Consider the following 20,898-nt stretch of genomic DNA (forward strand, 5'->3'; position numbering starts at 1 on the left):
CATTACAATTTATTGCTATCGCATTCACTGCTTCGCCGTTGCGGCGAAACTGACTTTTTTTTTTGTACTATGACCTCTAATATGTGTTGCAGAAGCTTTACAATTCCACAGCCCATAGATTTTATTTAACAACCGCTAGAGAACGTTACCCAGAGGTCAGGTGTTGCAAGCACTCGTAGACGCGGGAAATAGACAAATGAAAGCCTTATTCGACGATGACAAATGCAGGGGTGGAAGCGGGCTTGAGTGTTTTGGAGCAGCTCAGGGAGCAGGAATAATGCTGTTTTGGAGCAGCTTTGGAGCACCAAATGTGTGTTTTGGAGCAATGCAAGTTAGTTTTGGAGCAGAATTCTATGATCAAATATCATTGTTTTTTTATTTCTGGTAAACACAAGAAATTCCAACGATTTTAGAAAACATTTAATACTGATGAACCAACCACACTTAACACAAATTATATATGCGCACACACACGCGCGTACGTGTTATCAAAACATCACAGCTGTGATAGAGCAATGACTCAGGAAAATGAGATAAGCGATGTTCTGAATAGCTACACTTGACTGACAAATGAAAAACATTAAAGATAATGAACGTTTTTCATCAGCGGTGTTTTCGCACCGCGTTTGCCGAGTTGCTACATTTTCGTCAAAAGTCTGCGCCGGCTTCAAAAAGTTCCTTCGAAATGCGCGAAGGTCAGCGCCGTCTGGAGGCATTGGGAGAAACCAAAGAAGCACGTGTCTGCACCCTAAACTCCGTTTGTCGGACGAGCGGGCGATGTACCGCGCGAGGCGTTTTCTTTTCTACTTCGAGGAGGAAGACGCGGCGGCGCGATTTTGAGATGGTGTTCGTCAAAAGGACGCGCGCGACCCTCCGACCACGCGTCAGTCGCGCATGAAATCAAGCCATTCAGGACGCAACAGCGCGATTTCGCGAAGGCGTTCGTCAAAAAACACGCGCGTCCCTCCAAACGCGCGTAAATCGCGCCAAAAATTGCGCCATGCGGTTCGACCTTCTCCCTTCAAGTTCCCTTCCAAGATTTGTCAATTATTGGTGTCGCTTATATGCACGCAAATAGGGTACTTGAGATGCGATGATACTAGATGTCGCAATCGCACAATTTGCATCCCGTGGTTCTGTTTTCGTACTACCTGACATTTGTCTTTTCAGTAATAAACGTTCCAAGTGTCTATCTTGTTCTTTTTTTGTATATTTCTTCACTCGCCACCTCATGAGCCAAACCACACGCAGCAACGGCGGCGAGCGGCATGTCATGTAGTGCTGCGGATGGTACGAGCTACAGCGTACTCGACCACGAGCCGAGCGCAGGTTCTGACGAGCCAAAATCGAACACGATCGATCGCACTAGCGATACTAAGCTCGTCCCTGCACGAGCGCGTTTACATGCTGCATTTATAACGTCTAAGGGCTTGTGTGCAATGCAACAAATTCTGCACATGGAGAGGCACGCTTTCACTAAAAAAAATGAATTTCGGAAATGGTCCAACCGACTTGCACGGACCGAGGCCCTGTGAGTGGTTTCGCGGTTGGTAGTGGCTTCACTGACCGCAAACAGGTAAAACATTTTTTTTCTTTCTCATGAAGACTTATGACACAAAATCCACATTACACACTCAGCTATACAGCGGTTTCCTTGATGCAAAGTTTCTAAATAATGGTCGCGCGTTTACGTCCGCGGCGGCTGCTCGCACCATCCTCATGGCTTTACATCAAATTAAGTATTCGCAGTAAATAGAACCTTTTCGACAATTATGAAGCGTCAACGCAGTTACTTTTGTTTATGTTTGCAATCCCAGGCCACGATAACCGCAACCGCCTCGTGCGCGCAGCGCACGAGGCGGTTGCGGTTAACTCCATTGCCGCCGGCGTCACAATCGAAATATGGCCGCACAACTCACTCTCTTGTAGCTAGCTCCTGTACAGGCTCGCTAGCTTTTTTGTTCCTTCGACAACGTCACGAGAGCGCGCCAAGTGATGTGATGATGATATAAGCTCGCATAGGCGTGCCATGACACGGATGACAGCGGCACATAAATGCACCAAACGTAGCCTCGGCGATCGGTTCCGGGAGCGCACTGGAGCCCATCGCGGAGGCCGTGCACCAAAGACCGCTTGGGAGCAGTTTCGGCGCAATAATGCGTTTTGGAGCAGGATGGCGCAGCAGAAGCGGATTGGCGCAGCGTGGCGCAAATGGCGCAGCGCTTCCACCCCTGCAAATGAAAAGTTTTATTTTTGAGTTTCGCGCCGAAGCCGCGTCGATGTTACGTCACTGATTATAACATTGTTTTTTCCTTCATTTTCTGGTCACACTGATTCACTTCAAGTCTGACAATCGAGACCACCCATATTTTATTCTCTGGCTTCTTCTACAATATACAGTAGACTCCCGTTAAGACGAACTCGAAGGGACCGCGGTCATCTGTTCGTCTTATCAGGAGTTCGGCTTATCAGAAGTGCCCCCAAAAAGAGAGATGCTAATATGCCAAGTGCATACAAATATGTTACTTGAAAACACTGAATGAAGTAGACTTACAATGGGGGCAAAAAGACAAGAAAAAGTATTTATTTGGCTCATCTAGATAAAAACTATGCCTTCAAGCAAAGTATTTACACGAATCTTACGAGCACCCGATTTCGCGTGTTCAAAAATAAAAATGCTCGTGAAGATGTTTGCCACCACATTTAATGATAAAACTGTAACACACTCCTATGTTGGCGATTAGAAAAAAAAAATTAAGAGACAAGCCCAATTTTCCTTTAAAGAATGTAAAATTTATTGTCCTGGCAGTTCGTTTTCTTCTGTGAGCCTGTTTTGCTGGCTCTAAGATCACTTCTGGATACGCCTCGGTCGCGTGCTGTTGCCTTGAGAAAGTCATTATACGCTGAGTTGCTTAAGAAAATCTGCAAGGTTTTCTTCGAGGTCCGGATATTTTCCCGTTTTCGGCCCGTAGTAACTTTTCCTGATCGACGTGCAGCTGAAGATATCCCCTCGGGCTACTCACGGTCACAAGCCTCGCCACGAAAAAGACACAACGCAGCTATATTCACTGTGCAAAACAGCCCTCCCTTGTCGTGCGCTTCCATAATCAAAATGGCTCATCACAATTTGCACTTCACTGGGAACAGATACAACGCACACAGGTCCTGCGCGAACCAACGCGAACAGACCACAAAATGTGCTCGGCCGCCATTGTGTGATGGCGATGACAATGCACCTGACCCCTCTAACGGGAGTGCGCCGCGATTGTGGTTTCGGTTTCGTACTCGATTGTAATGCACAGACCATTTTTGTTCCGTTGTCGCTTTCTTTTTTTTTCCCCCACTCCCCTTGCGTTTGCCCCTCAGACCACGGCGGAGGGGCCCCAAGCTCTTGTGTTCTTCTGTTCTCCTTTGTACTCCAGCTGGGAAACCGAAGAACGGGGGCGAATACAAAAGGACGCAATGGCTTGAGGGTCCAAGTTGTAAATCCCCCACTCTTTTTGTTGCTTTCTTTGCTGATAAAGCCCACACCTCCCCCACCCACAGGCTGGGGGTGAGGGGGGATACCGGCTTTATCCGCTGACCGGTCTTCTTCATTTATCTCGCGCCCTCAGCGTGGCGATTTGCTTCACATCTTTGCTCCGGGAAGCGCTTTTTTTTTCATCTTTTTTGCTTTTTCTCGGTCGCCTGAATGCCCCACCAAGACTGCAGTGTTCGTTTCGCAGAATCGCTAGCGTTGTCGATCACCGCGAAAGTTCGTTTTAACAGAAGAACGCGGTTGGGCGGTTCGTCTTAAGCGAATTTTTTTTTGCATTGAGTCTATGGGAAACCAAACAAATGGTCCCGTGTTGTTCGGTATAAGCGAGAATTCGTCTTAACCGAGTTCGTCTTAACGGGAGTTCACTGTCATTTGTACCGATTAATAAGCAATGATGTGGGCCTTAGCAGACTCCTTCAATATAGCTGACGTCACGGAAAGTTGGCGCGGGAACTTGAAGCCGCATTAATTGTCACGCATTTTTTTTTTTTTGCGCGTTTTTTGGTTTTCGGAGCACCTTCTCTCGGCGAGAGTGCTTACAGTGTTGTGCAAGGCTAACTTACAAATTACAAAATTAAAATGCAAGGTAATTTTTTGTCTTGTGTCCGTTTAAATTTGAATGGACCCCTGGAAACAGAGCGCATATATTTTATATCAGCTACTCCCGTACTATCTGTAGTCATTTTTGTCTGTGTGTTAACCACCTGTTGAATGAGAAAATTCGGGACAGTCTGCCGTAAAGGGCAGAGAACTGGGCTGAGAATTTACGTTTTTTTTTTCCTGTAGTAAGATAGATTTCATCGAAGTAGAGGCATTAGGCCAACATTAAAAAAAAGAAAAAAGGAAAGATTCTTTTTTGTCGAGCCAGGTGGCACACTTGTCCCCACCCCGTTATAAAGGGGACGCTCATAGCATCCATCCATCCATCGCTTTTGGCGGGCTGCTTATGTTTATGTCATTGTTGTGGTTGCTGTGTCTTCTGTCCACGCTTCATGCTGTGTTATGAGCACAGTGTTCATAGTCAAGTTACACTGACTACGTGTACCTCGAGGAACTGTGTACGTATGTTTCACGTGTGTGTGACGGCGGTTTTCGTTTTGTGCTACCGGTCAGTGACGCGGAGGGTAAACTTGAGCCGTTTTGCCTTTTCATTGTGCATTTAGGGACTAGACATTTTGATGACATTCATTTCTCTTGCCTCATCCACTCCCGGTCGATTCCACGAAAGATCGAAAAAGGGTGTATATTTGATGTTTCCGATTTTCCTGATAATTTTGTATGTTGTGCACATATGATTGCACAGCACGAAATCGCAGTTCGTTTTCAAATAAAAATTTTTTTCAGCACAGCAAAATTCGACAAGTGTCGCCGGTTGACGACGACCATTTTACGAAGAATGCGTTTTCGTAACTTTGGAACCATGCTGGCAGCCACTGAAGCTATATATTACAAATATCTTTCTTTTTGGCGGAAGTAGAAGTAAAGAGGAAATAGCTCTTATCATTTCATGGAATTCTGAGTAAATTATGTATTTTTCAAAATTCACGAAAAACGCTGCGTTTTTGAAAATCAGTCAAATTTGGGACGCTATGGCTACTTCTGTGAACATCTTAGCTTGTTCATATTTGCAGTATGAATAGGCCTTTATGTGAATAATGAACCTCTGCATTTGTATTTCTCTAATAATTTTCAAAGTAGTAAATTTTGATGCTCGAAACACCAAAAAGAGAAAAGTGCTCCTCCATTCAAAAATCTATAATAAAAAAACCCAATCTCAATTTTGTTCAAAGTCCCCCAAAATGTTCTCAAAGGACTGCAGAATGATATTATGAAAAAACATGTTGCATCATTTTTATTAGAACAAAAACAGAAAATGTCAAACATTGTGTTTCCAGAGCGTGGTGGCCACTGCGTAAAGGACATCTCTAGTAGCAAGAAAATACAGTAACACGTCTTTTTTCTTCTCTGAGCTTCGCTAAACAGCAGTAATGATCTATTGTTGAAAAGTGGGAACTGTTTTGTAAAGAAAAAAAAAACATCGTTCCAATTAAATGCATTTGCGACACCACTTACATTCCTCGTCGACGGGCAGCACGGACATTTTCATTCCTCTGGATAATTTTTTTTTTAGTAAATGCGCTTATATAAAAGTAACGAAGCTAAACGCGAAATATGTGTAGCTGAGTCGATCATGCATTGTAAGAATGTGAGAAATCGCAAATGGCGGCAGTGGTGAACGGCGAGTACCGCAGTGCAACCTAAGCACAGCAGCCACACATTCTTTGCCAGGCTTTGTCGCTATGCACGAGAAAAAGCTGGGGTGTCGATTGCGTTGGTTACACGATATATTTTTCACCGCTCGTCGCTCTCTCGCCCGGTCTCTGGATCCGCACCGTGCGCATCGTGTGGCGGATCGAGTGGCCCGCGCTACACGCCATCGTGTAAACGGAGTAGCATGCGTTAGGCGGACAGGTGCAAAGGGCGGCGCGATAGACGCTCGCCTGAGCAGACGACAGCAACGAGTACGGCTGTGCCAGTCAGCCAAACACCACCTGAGATAGAAGTTAAGCATCCAAATTGTGCTTCACTTTGATGCGATCACTATCCTACGCTCTGAAGGTGGCTATGGGTAGGGGTTATAGCCATGGCCGAGATTTTGTACGGACTGCCTCATGGTGCACAAAAAGAAAATTCCGCTGCAGCAGAATTTTCGTTACGTAGAAGATATCGGATCGAGACTCTTTTGCGGAGGGTCATGAAGCAGGATGCGCGCTCAATTCAAGAGGGAAACCAGATCTGCCAGCACTCCTTCAAGAGAAAGAAGGATATGCAAAACAAAGCAGATGCAATGCAAACAAAACGTGTTTTGTCCGTGGCCAGAACTGCTGCCACCAATCTTCACGTAATCGATTCTTTTTAAACTCTGCATTGATCACATAAGGTTTGACAACGTACACATTTGGGCCAACAAAAACCACACCTCTTGGCGACCGCTCTCCAGAAATTCATTTCCATTCATGAAGAGACCTTGGCTTTTATACCAATCTCTCAATTCTGGCACAGCACATCATCATAAGAGACGCATGGAGGGAATGCGTTATTTAGCACTCAAGATATGAATTATACTCAACTGAAGTAGATGAAAGAAAAGGAGGCTACAACTGAAAGTGCATACTGTGGACTGAGGGATGTCTAACACTGGCGTGAAGTCGCAAACCACGCGAATGCATTTAATTGTAACGGTCTTTTTCTTTACAAAACAGTTCCCAATTTCCGACCATAGATCCTTACTGTTGTTTAGCGAAGCTCAGAAAAGAAAAAAGACGTGTTACTGTATTTTCTTGTTACTAGAGATGTCCTTTGCGCAGTAGCCACCACGCTCTGGAAACACAATGTTTGACATTTTCTGCTTTTGTTGTAATAAAAATGATGCAACATGTTTTTTCATAATATCATTCTGCAGTCCTTTGAGAACATTTTGGAGGACTTTGAACAAAATTGAGATTGGGTTTTTTTTATTATAGATTTTTGAATGGAGGAGCACTTTTCTCTTTTTGGTGTTTCGAGCATGAAAATTTACTACTTTGAAAATTATTAGAGAAATACAAATGCAGAGGTTCATTATTCACATAAAGGCCTATTCATACTGCAAATATGAACAAGCTAAGATGTTCACAGAAGTAGCCATAGCGTCCCAAATTTGACTGATTTTCAAAAACGCAGCGTTTTTCGTGAATTTTTAAAAATACATAATTTACTCAGAATTCCATGAAATGATAAGAGCTATTTCCTCTTTACTTCTACTTCCGCCAAAAAGAAAGATATTTGTAATATATAGCTTCAGTGGCTGCCAGCATGGTTCCGAAGTTACGAAAACGCATTCTTCGTAAAATGGTCGTCGTCAACCGGCGACACTTGTCGAATTTTGCTGTGTTGAAAAAAATTTTTATTTGAAAACGAACTGCGATTTCGTGCTGTGCAATCATATGTGCACAACATACAAAATTATCAGGAAAATCGGAAACATCAAATATACACCCTTTTCCGATCTTTCGTGGAATCGACCTCCCTTGATATAACAGAAAGAGCGGGACACGCAGGAAGTATTGCGCTCATTCCAGCGCTTCAAGTCTCGAAACGAGGTTCGCATGAGTGGGTTTCGCGTGTTCTTTACGTTTTCTTGATTTTACTCCTGTCTGCAACGTTCTTGTGCAACAAAGTGCAGGGCCTGTGCCTTCGCTTCGCCTCACAGCATGCGTATATATAGGCCCCGTTCTCTACTCGATATATTCAGCATATTGGCCGCCCGCTATAGTTTACGCTAGTCTTGATGTCTTATTACGCGTTGGGTCATCTGTAATGGTAGATAATGGGCTGTAGTGTGCTTGCCCGTTTCAATTATGAGTTTAAGGCGTCTTATTAGCTCACTTGTGTACGACGCCGTCGGAACTTCACCGTAACGGTGGTAGTCCTGTAGTTTTGAATTCGATTGCTCACACGTTTATGAACCTTAAGTGATTGCTCGAAAGATGTGTGTCGATCCCGGCTGTGGCGGTCGCATTTCGATGGAGGCGAAATGCTGCAAGCTCGTGTACTGTGCGATGTCAGTGCACGTTAATCCCAGGTGGTCGAAATTTCAGGATCCCTCCACTATGACGTGCCTCGTGGTTTTGGCACGTAAATCCTCAGAAAATTTCATTAAGTAATTGCTTATTGTGACGAATAAAGGCGAGGCAAGGTCGTTCACTTCGGAAGAGAGCCATATATGAGAAGGTAGCGTTTTGGGTTTGTTCGCGGGGCCTGCGCAGCAGCCTGAGGCATCATGTTCCAGAACACACCATTGTGACTTTTGGAAGATGGTTTCTACCTTGGATGCTTATGACCAAACAGGGCCTACTGAGGAATGCCACTCAGATCTAATATGAAAGTGGGTATAATTTTTATGCTCCATTTCACAGGGCTTAGAAGTCATGAGCAACAAATAGTTGCAATATCGAATTTGCAATATCGAATCTGAAAGAGCATCGTAACTGTTATACGAGTACTACCATATCTGGGATGCCCTCTGCCATCTTTATGAAAGGGAAATGTGCGAGTGCATGGCAGGTGGCCTCATCTGACTCGTGTACGACAGAACGAAATTGGTAGATGTTGTTGTGCTTGCAAAAACACCATGTAAAATGTTGTTTCTAGTTTCAAATTTAACTTGTAGCATGCTTTAAACAAGAACAAAATTATTCAATTTAGCATAGACATACTGTATTGCGGTTTCTGAAATGGTTAGCGCAGTGATTGTGGTGGGCAGCGTGAATGCTATATCAGATTACACTCTGCGCACATACATATCAACAAAGAAGGGAATGTGCCAGATTGTCTGCAGGCAGGACATGTTTGCCTTAGCTTATCATTACCACCATAGCACAGTAAAACCTCGGTGATACGATCACGGCTCGTACGAATTTCGGGGTGATACGAATTTTTCTGTGGTCCCGGCAAAGGCCCATTAGCCTGCAATGTATTGGAGTACGGTTGTTGCGAACTAATTTGCACCCCGCGATGTTTGATACGAACGTACGCGAGCGCACAGGTACGAACAGGTGCTGCCCGCGCTGTCGCGGAAGACGCGGCAGTCACGCGCGGGCATGCGCGCTGCGCGACCCTCAACGGTGCGTCGTTGCCTCCGAGATAGTGCGCGCGAATCTTGGAGGCCTTTATGCGCCTTCGCGTTTAGATTACAAATGACGTTGACGTCGCGCTTTTTTTTTTTTTTAACGCGTTGACGCGTGCTCCTGTGCTCGAGGCAGCAGCGTCTTCGCACTGTGTTAACACGTGCCTGCCACGTCGATGCAAGCCATGTCCCCGCAATCAGACGTTCTATGAAACAAGACTGAAGCCTGGGCTGCGGGTCCGTCATGAAGTCCCATGAAACGTGGACGAAGACTCCAAGAGACAAAGCGGACGGTCTTAGCAAAGGCGCTTGGCCGCTATCTATCGCGTGCGAAGCGCTTTTTAAGTTGCTTTCGCCGCAGTACTCATGTGTCATGCAGAAAAGCGTAGTAAGATTAGGAAGGGGCTACTAGAGGTCACGGGGCACAAGACATCTGGTTGAATAATTACACACGAGCGCATGCACCGTATATTTACGAGTGTAAGTATGATAGTTGACGACTAAAAACTTTGCTGGCAGTCATTCATAACTGCTCATGACGTCGCTGCGGCCCTGAGAAACACTAAATGAAAACGTATGCCAACTTTTTGTCACATACTAATTTCCCATGTTTTCTGGTGATACGAATTTCGGATGATACGAATATTTTTGGTAACACCGCGAGATTCGTATCACTGAGGTTTTACTGTATTATTTTCTGGAAAGCGTATTTTGGCATATGCACATCTGTCTGCTTCCAGTTCGCCTAATTTCAATTTTCGCAGTTTATAATTAAGTTTCTCATTTTGCGCACTTTGCATTAAAACTTTGATTATTTCTTGTATGGTTACATACAATGTGACAGTAATTCTCCTTTTACATTTTGAAATGTTACTGTTGGACATGCTTGAAGTTTATAGTGCACAAAAAACATGCCTACAACAGCTCTTTCAAACCTTCAGACCCAACTATAAGCAAAACATGATTTACAACGCATGTGTGCAGCATGGAGAAAAGTTTTGTCATATTGCAAGTTATACTGTGAGATAGAGATATGGAAGGATGTTGTGTAGAGGTATTGCCTAAATTATTTATCAGTTCTGCCTCAATAATTTCATAGGTCAGATGGCTGCTGCTTTTGTTAAGAATTATAAAGGCTAAGTAAACAGGAATATGTGAGACAATGCAGCACAAAGCTCACTTGCAAAACGAAACACCAGCCAGTTAGTTGACTGTGCAGAGTCAGTTGTCTATAACATGCATTGGACATTATGCTGGTGTATGCAGAAGGTCTCCAAGTGATTGCTTCCAAGAACACTAGAATAGCATGGCAGTAGCTGCATTAAGGGTTTCTTGATGCACGCTGTAATAAATAAAAGCATTGCGGAACCGAATTAGCTTTATCGAGCCTGTACAATTTTTAGCCAATACAGCAGTTGACTGACTTACAAAATTATTGAGGTGGAATTGATCTATTTGGGTGATACCTGTGTCTCTGTATCACCCAGTCTCTGCCTCCCAACAAGCTTTCGTACCTGCGATTTCACATAAATTCTAGATCACGCAAGCTGTGCATGCGTGATCTAGAATATGTATTGCATGTATTTTTCGCGCACTCTTAAATATAAGCTTCTTAACTTCCACCAGCGTGTTTCATGTTTTCTGCTTGTCCTTGTCTTGTGCGCTTTATGGTTCAGTGACTCTGTAGGTGCTGTACTAACAAGAGCTAACTTGCATAATGCAGGCATAGGACGTCTGTTATTTCAGAAATATGTAATCTGCTATCTTTAAACAGTGCAAGGTGAAGGTGGTCACTGCTCCTTGAACTCTCGGTCACCTGAGAGCGCGAGCACTTGCAGTGACTGAGTTGCATTGATCATAGAGGGAAGTGCCACAAGTAGCATCGTCGGATGGAGCACAGACTGCCATATACACTGATCATGCACGCCGAATTTCGTTGTAGGCATCTTGTCTACTGGCATCTCGCAAAAGCTGTTTAGCATCCTTGGATGCCTTAAACAGCAGCAAGTTAGTATCATCGCGGAGTAAAATGCAGCGTGTGAACATAAAGAAGCACACCCATGCACCGCACACCACCAGACCTTGGTATTTCATCTCATGGAAACTAGCAAGCATTCACAAAGAGCTGCAGCTGCAGTGAGTGACTGTCATTGCAACATGAACTGATACCTTAATGTCAGCTGGTGTTTTTGCAAGATATTTGTGATTTGTCGTTGCAGAAAGGATGCCATATTAATTCAAGTGACCACAACATAACCAGTTCATTTCAGTCAGTGCTTCCCACATTCTACTTGAAGACCTTTGAGAATTGATGGTTATGACCTTGAGGTTTAGGTGAACGACCACCTCACTGGGCCAAGTCAGTGTTTTTTCTCCTTTTGCACATTTCTCATGTCACATTTTTACTTGTACATTGTGAATTGTTACCTATTTTACCTAATATGTCACACCGATCTGTTAGTGCAGTGAATGTTCTTACTGGCCGTGGCAGTCGCACTTTTGATGGAGGTGAAAATGCTGGAGGCCACTGTACTGTGTGATGTCGGTGCACATTAAAGAACCTCTGATGTTTTGAAATTTCCAGAGCCCTCCATTACGGAATGCCTTATAATCATCGGGATTTTGGCACGTAACACCCCAGAAATTAATATAGTATGAATGTTCTTACTGGTCTCTCTGGGTTCAGCAAACTTTTGGAGCAGCTGCCAACCTTGTGAGATCATAGAAATAATTTTAGTCGCGCTCTGTAGCTTCTTAGTCTACCCTGTTCAAATATAAAGTGTTTTTTTTTTTTAAGCAATATGGATCATTTATAAAAATTCTGTGATAGTTGCACTCGTGTTGTTATTGCACATGAACTTCATGTCTAGATGGAAATACATTCCAGCAGCTAAAATTATATTGATCCGAGTAATTAACAAAAAGTCGTTAATTAACTTTTTAATTATTCCGTTCAGGGCCGTCTTTTATATTAGTAACTTGTAGTGCGTCCCGTTTTATGGCATACATTTTTTTAGAAACCGCGAAAGTTGCACGCAGTTAAATATTCATCATCGAATTCTAAGGGTAAAATCGGAACTGATCGCGCCCGGCGCACAGGAAACGTTCTGTTGCATAAGACCGGAACTACACATGACAAGGAAGTGACCAAATTTGAATCAAGGCGTGCTGGATCAGAATGTGGTCAGGAAAATCAGCACGCATTCTGAGATACTCTAGTGGACAGCTTATTTTTGGGTGGGATGTGTGATGTTAATCTGTTTCTCTTTAAACTATAAACAGGCGCAAAAATTATTTTGCTCGTCTGTGAGAAGTGCCACAGTGGCTGCTTGAATTTTATGTTTCACAGACAAAGAAAAGGTTGATATTACGTTTTTCTGGCACACAGTTCAAAATAAACAAATAAGCACCAACCACTGCTTGCAAAGGTGAGGTAATCCACTGACGCAAGTGTAATGATTTGCCGCTTTTTACGAAAAGATACGGCCAAGATATGCCTTCATTCAAATTTCGTCACTTCCTTGTCACTGGTAGTTTTGGTCTGATGCAAAAAAAAATGGTTGCGTTTCCTGCATGCTGGATGCGATGAGTTTCAGTATTACCCTTACAATTCGATTATGAGTATTTGAAATTATGTGCAACTTTTGTGATTCCTAAAAAAAGGGTATGCCATATATTGTCATACCCCAAAACTTTCTAATATTAACAACTACCCTCAAGTCAATTGTTAATTAGTCACAGAAGTGTCATTTTAGCTGTGGCAAAGTATTTCAGCCTTGACATCATGTTTCTGTGCAAAAACAACGAGAGCCTTATTGTCATTGGATTTTTATTAACAAATCTATATTGCCTAAAAAACACGCTGTATTTTGCAATGTAGGCTCTTGCTGTATTGTTTGTCTGCTACCTAGTCATTTCTATTTACAATATCTGTGACTGCTTGGTGAGCCGTAGCATGCATTTTCACTCATCTGTTTAAGATTTTTAAATATGCCACTTATTTTAACATTGCTACCCAACTACAACAGCTTTTACATGACGTTTCTGTAGGAGTACTTCACCTGACGTTGGTGCCATATTCTAGGTATTTCGGCATCGTTCTTTATTTATGTACATTTTCTCAAGCTTCGTTTTCCTTCACTGTTGTGGCAGTGTATATATCTCGCCATGCCATTATTTAGTGCTGCATTTTAATGCTAATGCCTTACATTCCTGCCTTCTGTTTCATAACAGTTTTTTTTTTATCAACAATGTCAATATTGGTGGCAAGCTGTCATGCTGCTGTGCTATGCAACTTTCTTGCTGCAGAAGGTTTCACTCAACATTTTTTGTAATTTCATTTTTTTATATAATTTGTTCACAATGTACAGTCGCGCTCAATATGACTTGCAACACTGGTGTGCGTGGCCTCCCAAGCTCAAAGATTGCGCATAGCTTCAACTTTCCCTCATTTCGACAACTGAATGATATAGTATTCTTATTTGTGATCATCTTCATGTGACAGAACGCGTTTACTTGTGCAAACAAGGGCTAGAAGAAGCCATAAGTGATCTACAAGCTCGTGAGGCCACGCGCTCCTGTGTTGCAAGTAATATTGAGCACGACTGTACATGATTAAAGGGGCCCTGCAACACTTTTTGAGCAGGGTCAAAACGCGCTGCCGATCGGTAGTCGAGGCTCCCGAGAACACGCGAGCCAAATATTATAGCGATGCGCACGGCCTGGAATTTACAATAAATTCTCAAAGTCAGCTGAAAATCGCTCCCTCTTCTCTCGACAAATGATGTATTAGTCCGCAATATATGACGCGATTGTCGGAAGTTCCACCATTGGCTGATGTTATATAATCACGATAACACCCTCATTATTACCTTCATTGTTAATTCTGAGTTCAATAAGTACATAATATGTATGTTTATATTGTGTTATGGCGTTAAAACACCGAACAAACATTAATATTAGCACTTCCGGTCTCACCGACAGCTCGTCTGCTCGTAGTTGCGTGGTTGCGTTTTCTTCACCATGCGCAGTGCCGAAATCGTGAATATTTCTGTGCTTTTGACCATCGCCGGTTGCCGTTGAGAGTGGCAGCCGTTCGAGTGTTGCCTCGTCAGCTGGAAACTGCATCGTCGGCACGTTCTCACGACCGACCGAGGCAGCCGTGCAGCATGTCTCCGATAACAATGCTGGCGTCCGGTAATGGCGGCGCTTCGGGGTCGTCTGCCAGTGCCGTCTTACGAGGCGGTGTATCGGAGTATGGGCCGAAACCGATCTCGGCTGTCATTCGTTCCAAACGAGCGCGCAGGTTTGCTTCCATGGTTGGCAAAGCGATGAAAACACTACGGCGTTCGAGGTGCACACCCAACATTACCAAACCGACGCGCAGTTTTCAAGCACGCGCGATACACAGTGCGATCGACTCCGCTCGACGAGAACGACGCAAGCCGACCGGAAGTGGCGGCACAGACCACGTGGTTGCGCCCAGACGTCAGAGAGAAAAAAATGAAGAAAAAATTTCCGCCGGCGCTCTTGGGCAGAGCCTCGCTCGTCTGCGCTCCCTCCCTCGACTCACTGCCTAGCTCTCCGCGCGCTCGCGGCGTTGAGTTGAGGGAGAAAGCTGCGGAACGTGATCTCTATAATTTGGTAAGACCACTTAGACTTGACGGATTCGAAAAATTTTTGCGGCATATGACTCGTGAAGAGTCATACGTCAATAATGAGACTATTCCAATATAACTAAGATAGGTGTTGCAGGGCCCCTTTAAGTTGTTAATGTACTGACTCGCTGAAGCTAAATATGTATACTTGTATACCAGATGCTACTCTTCCTATGTATTTGTCGGGCCACGTCAGTCCAGAGAGACACTTTTCTTCAGTGTTGTACTTGTGTTCAACTTGTGCATCTTTTTCTTTAGCATCAAGTTTTCTTAACATGGCTGTTATTACAAGTATTTTGTGAATCGAGATAGCCTTGTTCTGAAGACACACTAAGAACCAGTTTTGTTTTGTAAATTTTCATTACAAGTAGGACTATTGTAAACCAGTGGTCACCCTCATTGAAAACAAGCCCTTATGTTAGCAAATGTGTGCCAGCATATCATGTAAAGTTGTCTATTTAAAATGCTGTTTGCGGGCAGCTATCAGCTACCACCATTTGCTGAAAAGCGTTAAATGCTACTGTCTACTACCTTTTACATGTGATAGCGTTTATGAAGAATAAACTGAGTACGAATATCTCCTACGGTTTTTTGTACCTATAACTTTACACAACTACTCCAGATTAGTAAATGATGCACCCACTGAGTTCTAAGAGCTTACATTAGCAGCTCATGCAAGTATATATGGATTGCATTATTTTCAAACGTAAGCTTTGAGAACTCTGTGGGCACATCATTTACTAATTGAATTTCTAGGGGAAGGCCACGTACAGTAGCTAGCGCATCTCCACAGTACGTCACATATGCATGGGGGCGACGTAAATCTGACCTTCCTTCCAAGTACAGGATGTTGATAGTACGCTTCAAACGTCCAGATGCGACATGCGGTCAACGTTTTTTCAATGTGATTCGGGCGGCCAATCGTTGGTTGTGGCAACGTTGATTCTTGGTAAAATGGATAAAAAGGACCATCTGAGGGATATGTCTAAGGTTCCACCAAAAACATCTTTTAGATATTGATGTGATATATGTGGTTTATTGGGTAACAAGGATTGTGACAGTGAAAAGAACTGCTCAGTTGCTTTAAGCGGAAAACTGCAGTAAGCGAAGCGCACTTTCCCGCAACGCCGTTGTGGCACATGCCGATTGGCATGCTGACAGTTAGGCGTGCTTCATAGCAGAACAAACATAGCGCTCCAGCGCTTCAAAAGAGATCACGCAATGCCAGTGCGCTAGCGCCAATAAGCTCCGATGCGCGACCGCACCGTGTGCGCTAGCGTACCGCATAGCGCAGCCACGATGCACCATGTTTCTTACCAGGAGTGGACGACCCTGCACACAAGGTGCATGCGTATATGTGAAGCAAAAAATGCAATGCTGGAAACATGAGAGGTACACTGCTGCTGCAGAAGATGTCATAAGTGCAGAATAAAAGCTCCAAAAATAAAGTTTACCAGTAAGTAAACTAAGGCGAAATAAACGGCAGTACACTGTCTATTAATGAGTCGATATTAGTTCAGCTGGCGTTGACTTAAAGCGCACTCGCCAAGGGCTCGCCTCGGATGGTAATGACGCAAGTCCTTAGCGATCAGGGGTCTACAAAAACTACCTTCAGGTTAAATTTCGTGCTAGTGCCAACAAAACGACGTCACTTTTTTACCGGATGTTATGCCACATCCCGTTTATTTTGTGGTCTACCAGAAGTGTTCCCTCCTCACTCAGATGACGCTAAGCCCCATGAGCAGCTGATGAGCAGCCATTTTCTGAACGTATGGGCTTCTATGGAAGCTTCACTACCAGTAACATTTACCTTGTCTGCTACTCAGAGGAAACTCGCTGGGGTGTTTGTACACCACCTAGATAATCCCCGACATGTCTTGCTCAATTACTGAATTCCCTGACAATTCCCCAACTTTTCCTGGTGGCTCAAAATCGGCCGACTTTTCCCTGTTTTCCCGGTCGTTAGACACCCTAATGATATAATGTAATCATTTGCGTAATGTGGCCTCAGACTACTACTATGGATTTAGCTGCATGTAAGCAGTTTATTAAACACTGCAATTATGAAAATATCAACAGTAATTACCATAACATGGCTTGAGGCCCAAAAATCCAAGCCTCGTTGTGACTGAAGTTTTGAATCGGTCACACTGAAGGATTAGAATTACTTTGCATGCAGTTGCACTAGAACAATACGGATGATTAGTGGGTTGATAGTTGCCAAAAAAATTATAAGTGACACACATTTTCTGCAAGTATTGTTTGCAAAACAACTTTACCTTAGACACACCAGAGAAAATAAACTGCTGCTACAAAGCTAGCTTCTTCCCATTGCTTTGCTGCACAATGCTACAAAATGAATGAATGAATGAGCCATTAATTTCCTCAACTTGGAAATGCACAGATCTGCATGACAATGCCGCATAAGGTCTTTTAGATTCACCTGCATCTCCTCCACTGGTTCATGGTGCATGGCACTGAATGGTGCCACAGTGCATGGCATGGTGTATGGCAATTGTAGCACAGTACTGCAATGGTGCCACCGCAGTGCAGTGAACTTCTGCATTTTCTCACTAGGTGGTACAGTCGCAGTGCAACTTGAATGCAGATGATGCGTAGAACACGGCATTGATCGTGGATGTACATAATGCAACACCAATTATTTCCCGTGCTCACCAACAGTGTGAAAGTTGCAGCCAGCAGTGCGCAACTTAACACAATGGCTGGTGAGTGAATTAATCATTCGGCAGCGAACTGTGATGGTAAATCTGAGCGGTTCATATTTTTAGATGCCAATTATTTTTGTGTTCTTCATGATGCCAAAGCCTTGCCAGCGGCTGTCAAATGCTCAAAAGATGCTCCAGTACAACAGCTGAAGACTTCAGCTGGGGCATGCTGCAGATGGCAAGCCCCAGAACAGAGGCTGAGACAATCAAAAGTAGCATCGCTCTCTGCACATTGTCACAGTGGTAAGGAATCATGTTTAGGTGCCGTGAACAAGATTAAAACCGACTTGGCACAACAGTGTATCAGTGTCTTCGTCTTCGCTATCACAGTTGGTAAGCTCTATAATGATTCAAAGTGCGTCTATCGCAGTAGAAGATCCCATACAAAGACAAACAAACTGTACAGAAAGTACAAGTAGGCTACTCTCCTACGACACGTTTTCTGTCCAACTAATGCGGGCACACAGCAGATGACAGGCCTTTACTAATGTGCTCGACTGAAGTACACAGAAACAAGGACAAGATGGCACCACAAGCACGCTGCACCTGCACTATCTAAACTTTTGCAGCACCAGTTCCATGCACCACGGTTGAACCGAACACAGCCATAGTGTAACAACACAAACCTCATCAACATCTTTCATACCAATAAGGGAGGAAACAACTTTCAGACTGCTCACCAGGTTTAGATAACTGAGTGTTTTTTAGCAACGCTATACAGTAAAATGCCAGCATAACAAAGTGTGCGGGACCGTGATAATTCTTCGTTATATGCATTGCGCACTTCAATGACCCCAATAAATGAGATAAGAGAGAAAACAAATGCTTATTCTAAGCAGATTCAAACGGCACTTAGCGAAAAATAGCCTATGTTTTTTCTCTGCACAATAGTATAACTTACTGAATGCGCGACCATCACCGACCCGGTGCCATCGAGGTGAGGGGTGAGAAAAGAGAGATCTGCAGCACATCAAATGCCAGCGTGCCCCTTCATTTGCTAGCCAAGTCAGCTTGGCCCAGGGTAGGAGAGTAGTTCACAGCATTAACACCCTTTATATTTTTATAGTTCTTTAAAAGTCACTCCATTTCTTTTGACTGCTGCATGTTATGTGTGTGGCTAAGCGTATTCACTATAAAACAACAATTCAGTGATTGGGAACATATAAATTCCTTCATTAAACAGGCTAATTTGCTGTGGTGGTCTTTACTGCAGGAGTGTTCACAATACAAAGGAGAGGTAGGATTCTGGCCAGGCCGTATAGCATGCTTCATTGTACAGGCTATTTTGTAGTAGAGGCATTTGTTGTAATATACCATATTTCATTCCACTGTGTTATTGTTTTTATAAATCATGGCTCGTTGATCCAGTAGACACACTGTGGAATGACAACACTTGGTTGAACTGAATTATCAACTAAATTCATTACAAGTGAGTTTAGACATATCAGGTTTGGACACGAGAATATACTAGCAGAGAGCATGGATTTTCTTGGGATGGCTATTTCTACAAAGTAATACACTGATATCAACCATAAGAACAAATGGAAGTTCAAAGGAAGGACAACATTTCTCGGAGAAGCCACTTGGCCTGAAAGCAAGTTGAAATTACTACACACATATGGCATGTCTGTTTCGCAGAAAAGCCAAATGTCATGAAATCAGTCAAGTAACTTCATACAAAGTCACACTCATCAAAAAGCCACAGATTATCAAAACTACATACATTAGTTGGGCTTGTTTCTGCAGGTGTGTCACCCTGTCCACTGCACTTGATGTGTACAGAGAGTTTCTTTCTGTATGGTGCTCCAGCAGCAATATGCTCCTTGTTTAAAAAGCAAAAAGAAAGGCTGGATGAGTTGCATACTTCACAAGCTTGTTGTTGAGCTATTGACAGCCCTTAAAAAACAATGACTGAAATATTTAGGCTCTAATACTGATTAAAAAAAAGTGACAAATACAGGATCTGTACAGAAAATTCGACTCAAAATTCAAGGACAGTTCAAAAATCTAAAGGATGCTAAAGGTCAAAATTCTAGGGAAGAGAAACAATCTTTACCACAAACCAACAAATACGAAAGTCTTCTCAGCTGCACAGCCAAGTGACCATTCAGCTGGACACATGCTTCCAAGCTCTTCAGGTGCCAGCTGTAATGATGCCTGTCACCTTCAAGCCCACTGCACTCAATGAAGGCAGTAGTAGGACGTAGCTTAGCAAGGTTTAGAAGGTGTTTCCCTTCACCCAATAATAATACTCATCACATTAAAGGGAAATAGATGAAACAAGCTGTATTCATGGAGGAAGGAAAGTTTAAGAGAGGCCTCAGCCAGCCTGGCTGCATTGGAGTGTGTGGAAGAAGTGACGCACTGTTTTTTGCAAAGGAGCACTGGGACTGGTGGTTGAAATATATGCATTTTCATAGCAGCTGCGCCCGTTAAGCTCTCACTATTCATGGCTTCAGCAAAATGAGGCAAGAATTTTCAACCAGGCTTTTCCCGCAACACATTCCAATCACGCGACCAATTGCATTTGCAGTAGTATACATGTGCTTGAAAATTGTGTTTTGATCCTGCAAGCTCAAAGTGCAAGTGTCAACCAGCAACACAGGCTCTCGTGTAATCACTGTGCTTTCTTGTCATCTTCAACGGGCCACATAATAACACAAAGGTTTTATTCTGATATGTGTAAGCAGCACACATGGTCAGCAGCTTGCTGCAGTGCAAGTCTGACGCTCATCGGCTTTGGTGAGGAGACTGCACATGCAAAGGCCCACCAAGATGGCTGCACTACAGGCTTCAAGAATGTGACTTTGGAGACTCTCCTATTTCGTTTCTTTCCTTAATGGGCTTTCCTTCTTCGTTTCTAGAACGCTTTTAGAGCACAGGCAACGAAGCGGTGCCACAACAGCTGCAATGTGAACCAACAAGAAAAGCAACAAAAGTAGTCGTATGGCTTAGTCAGCCACCATGATAGCAATGCAGCCTACAGCACCGCAATCTTACAGCAGAACTCTTGCAACAGAATATACTATGAGAGAGTGCCCCAGCATAATACGTGCGGAGTTTGTTACTTTTAATGTTTTGACGCTAAAAATGTAAACTTTCCCAACACCAGTTTTAAAGGAGCGTAATTACTGCATTTACTTGCATGATGAATACATCCCCAGTTTCGCTTCTCAAAAATAGGATTTTCTTCTCCCTCATAATACTGCAACATACAGCTGACTGTGCTGTAGTTTGCCAGTTTACATCACTTTGTCCAATGGCTCCCTGCTAGGCTGTCAGCGCAACAGCCATTTAGGATAACATGTA

At 43.5% G+C, this 20,898-nt stretch overlaps 1 protein-coding gene across 2 annotated transcripts in view; it reads right to left on the bottom strand.

Moving 5' to 3' along the window:
- Nucleotides 1-20,898, bottom strand: part of LOC119379410 (insulin-degrading enzyme) — a 439,455-nt gene that overhangs the window by 49,334 nt on the left and 369,223 nt on the right. For both annotated transcript variants that reach the window (XM_049411974.1, XM_037648727.2), the window contains exon 26: nucleotides 19,313-19,411. In XM_049411974.1, coding sequence (XP_049267931.1) covers nucleotides 19,313-19,411 — 99 coding nt within the window. The remainder of the gene's footprint in view (nucleotides 1-19,312; nucleotides 19,412-20,898) is intronic.

The sequence above is a fragment of the Rhipicephalus sanguineus genome, chromosome 1 (genome assembly GCF_013339695.2).
Source record: "Rhipicephalus sanguineus isolate Rsan-2018 chromosome 1, BIME_Rsan_1.4, whole genome shotgun sequence".
Lineage (NCBI taxonomy): Eukaryota > Metazoa > Arthropoda > Arachnida > Ixodida > Ixodidae > Rhipicephalus > Rhipicephalus sanguineus.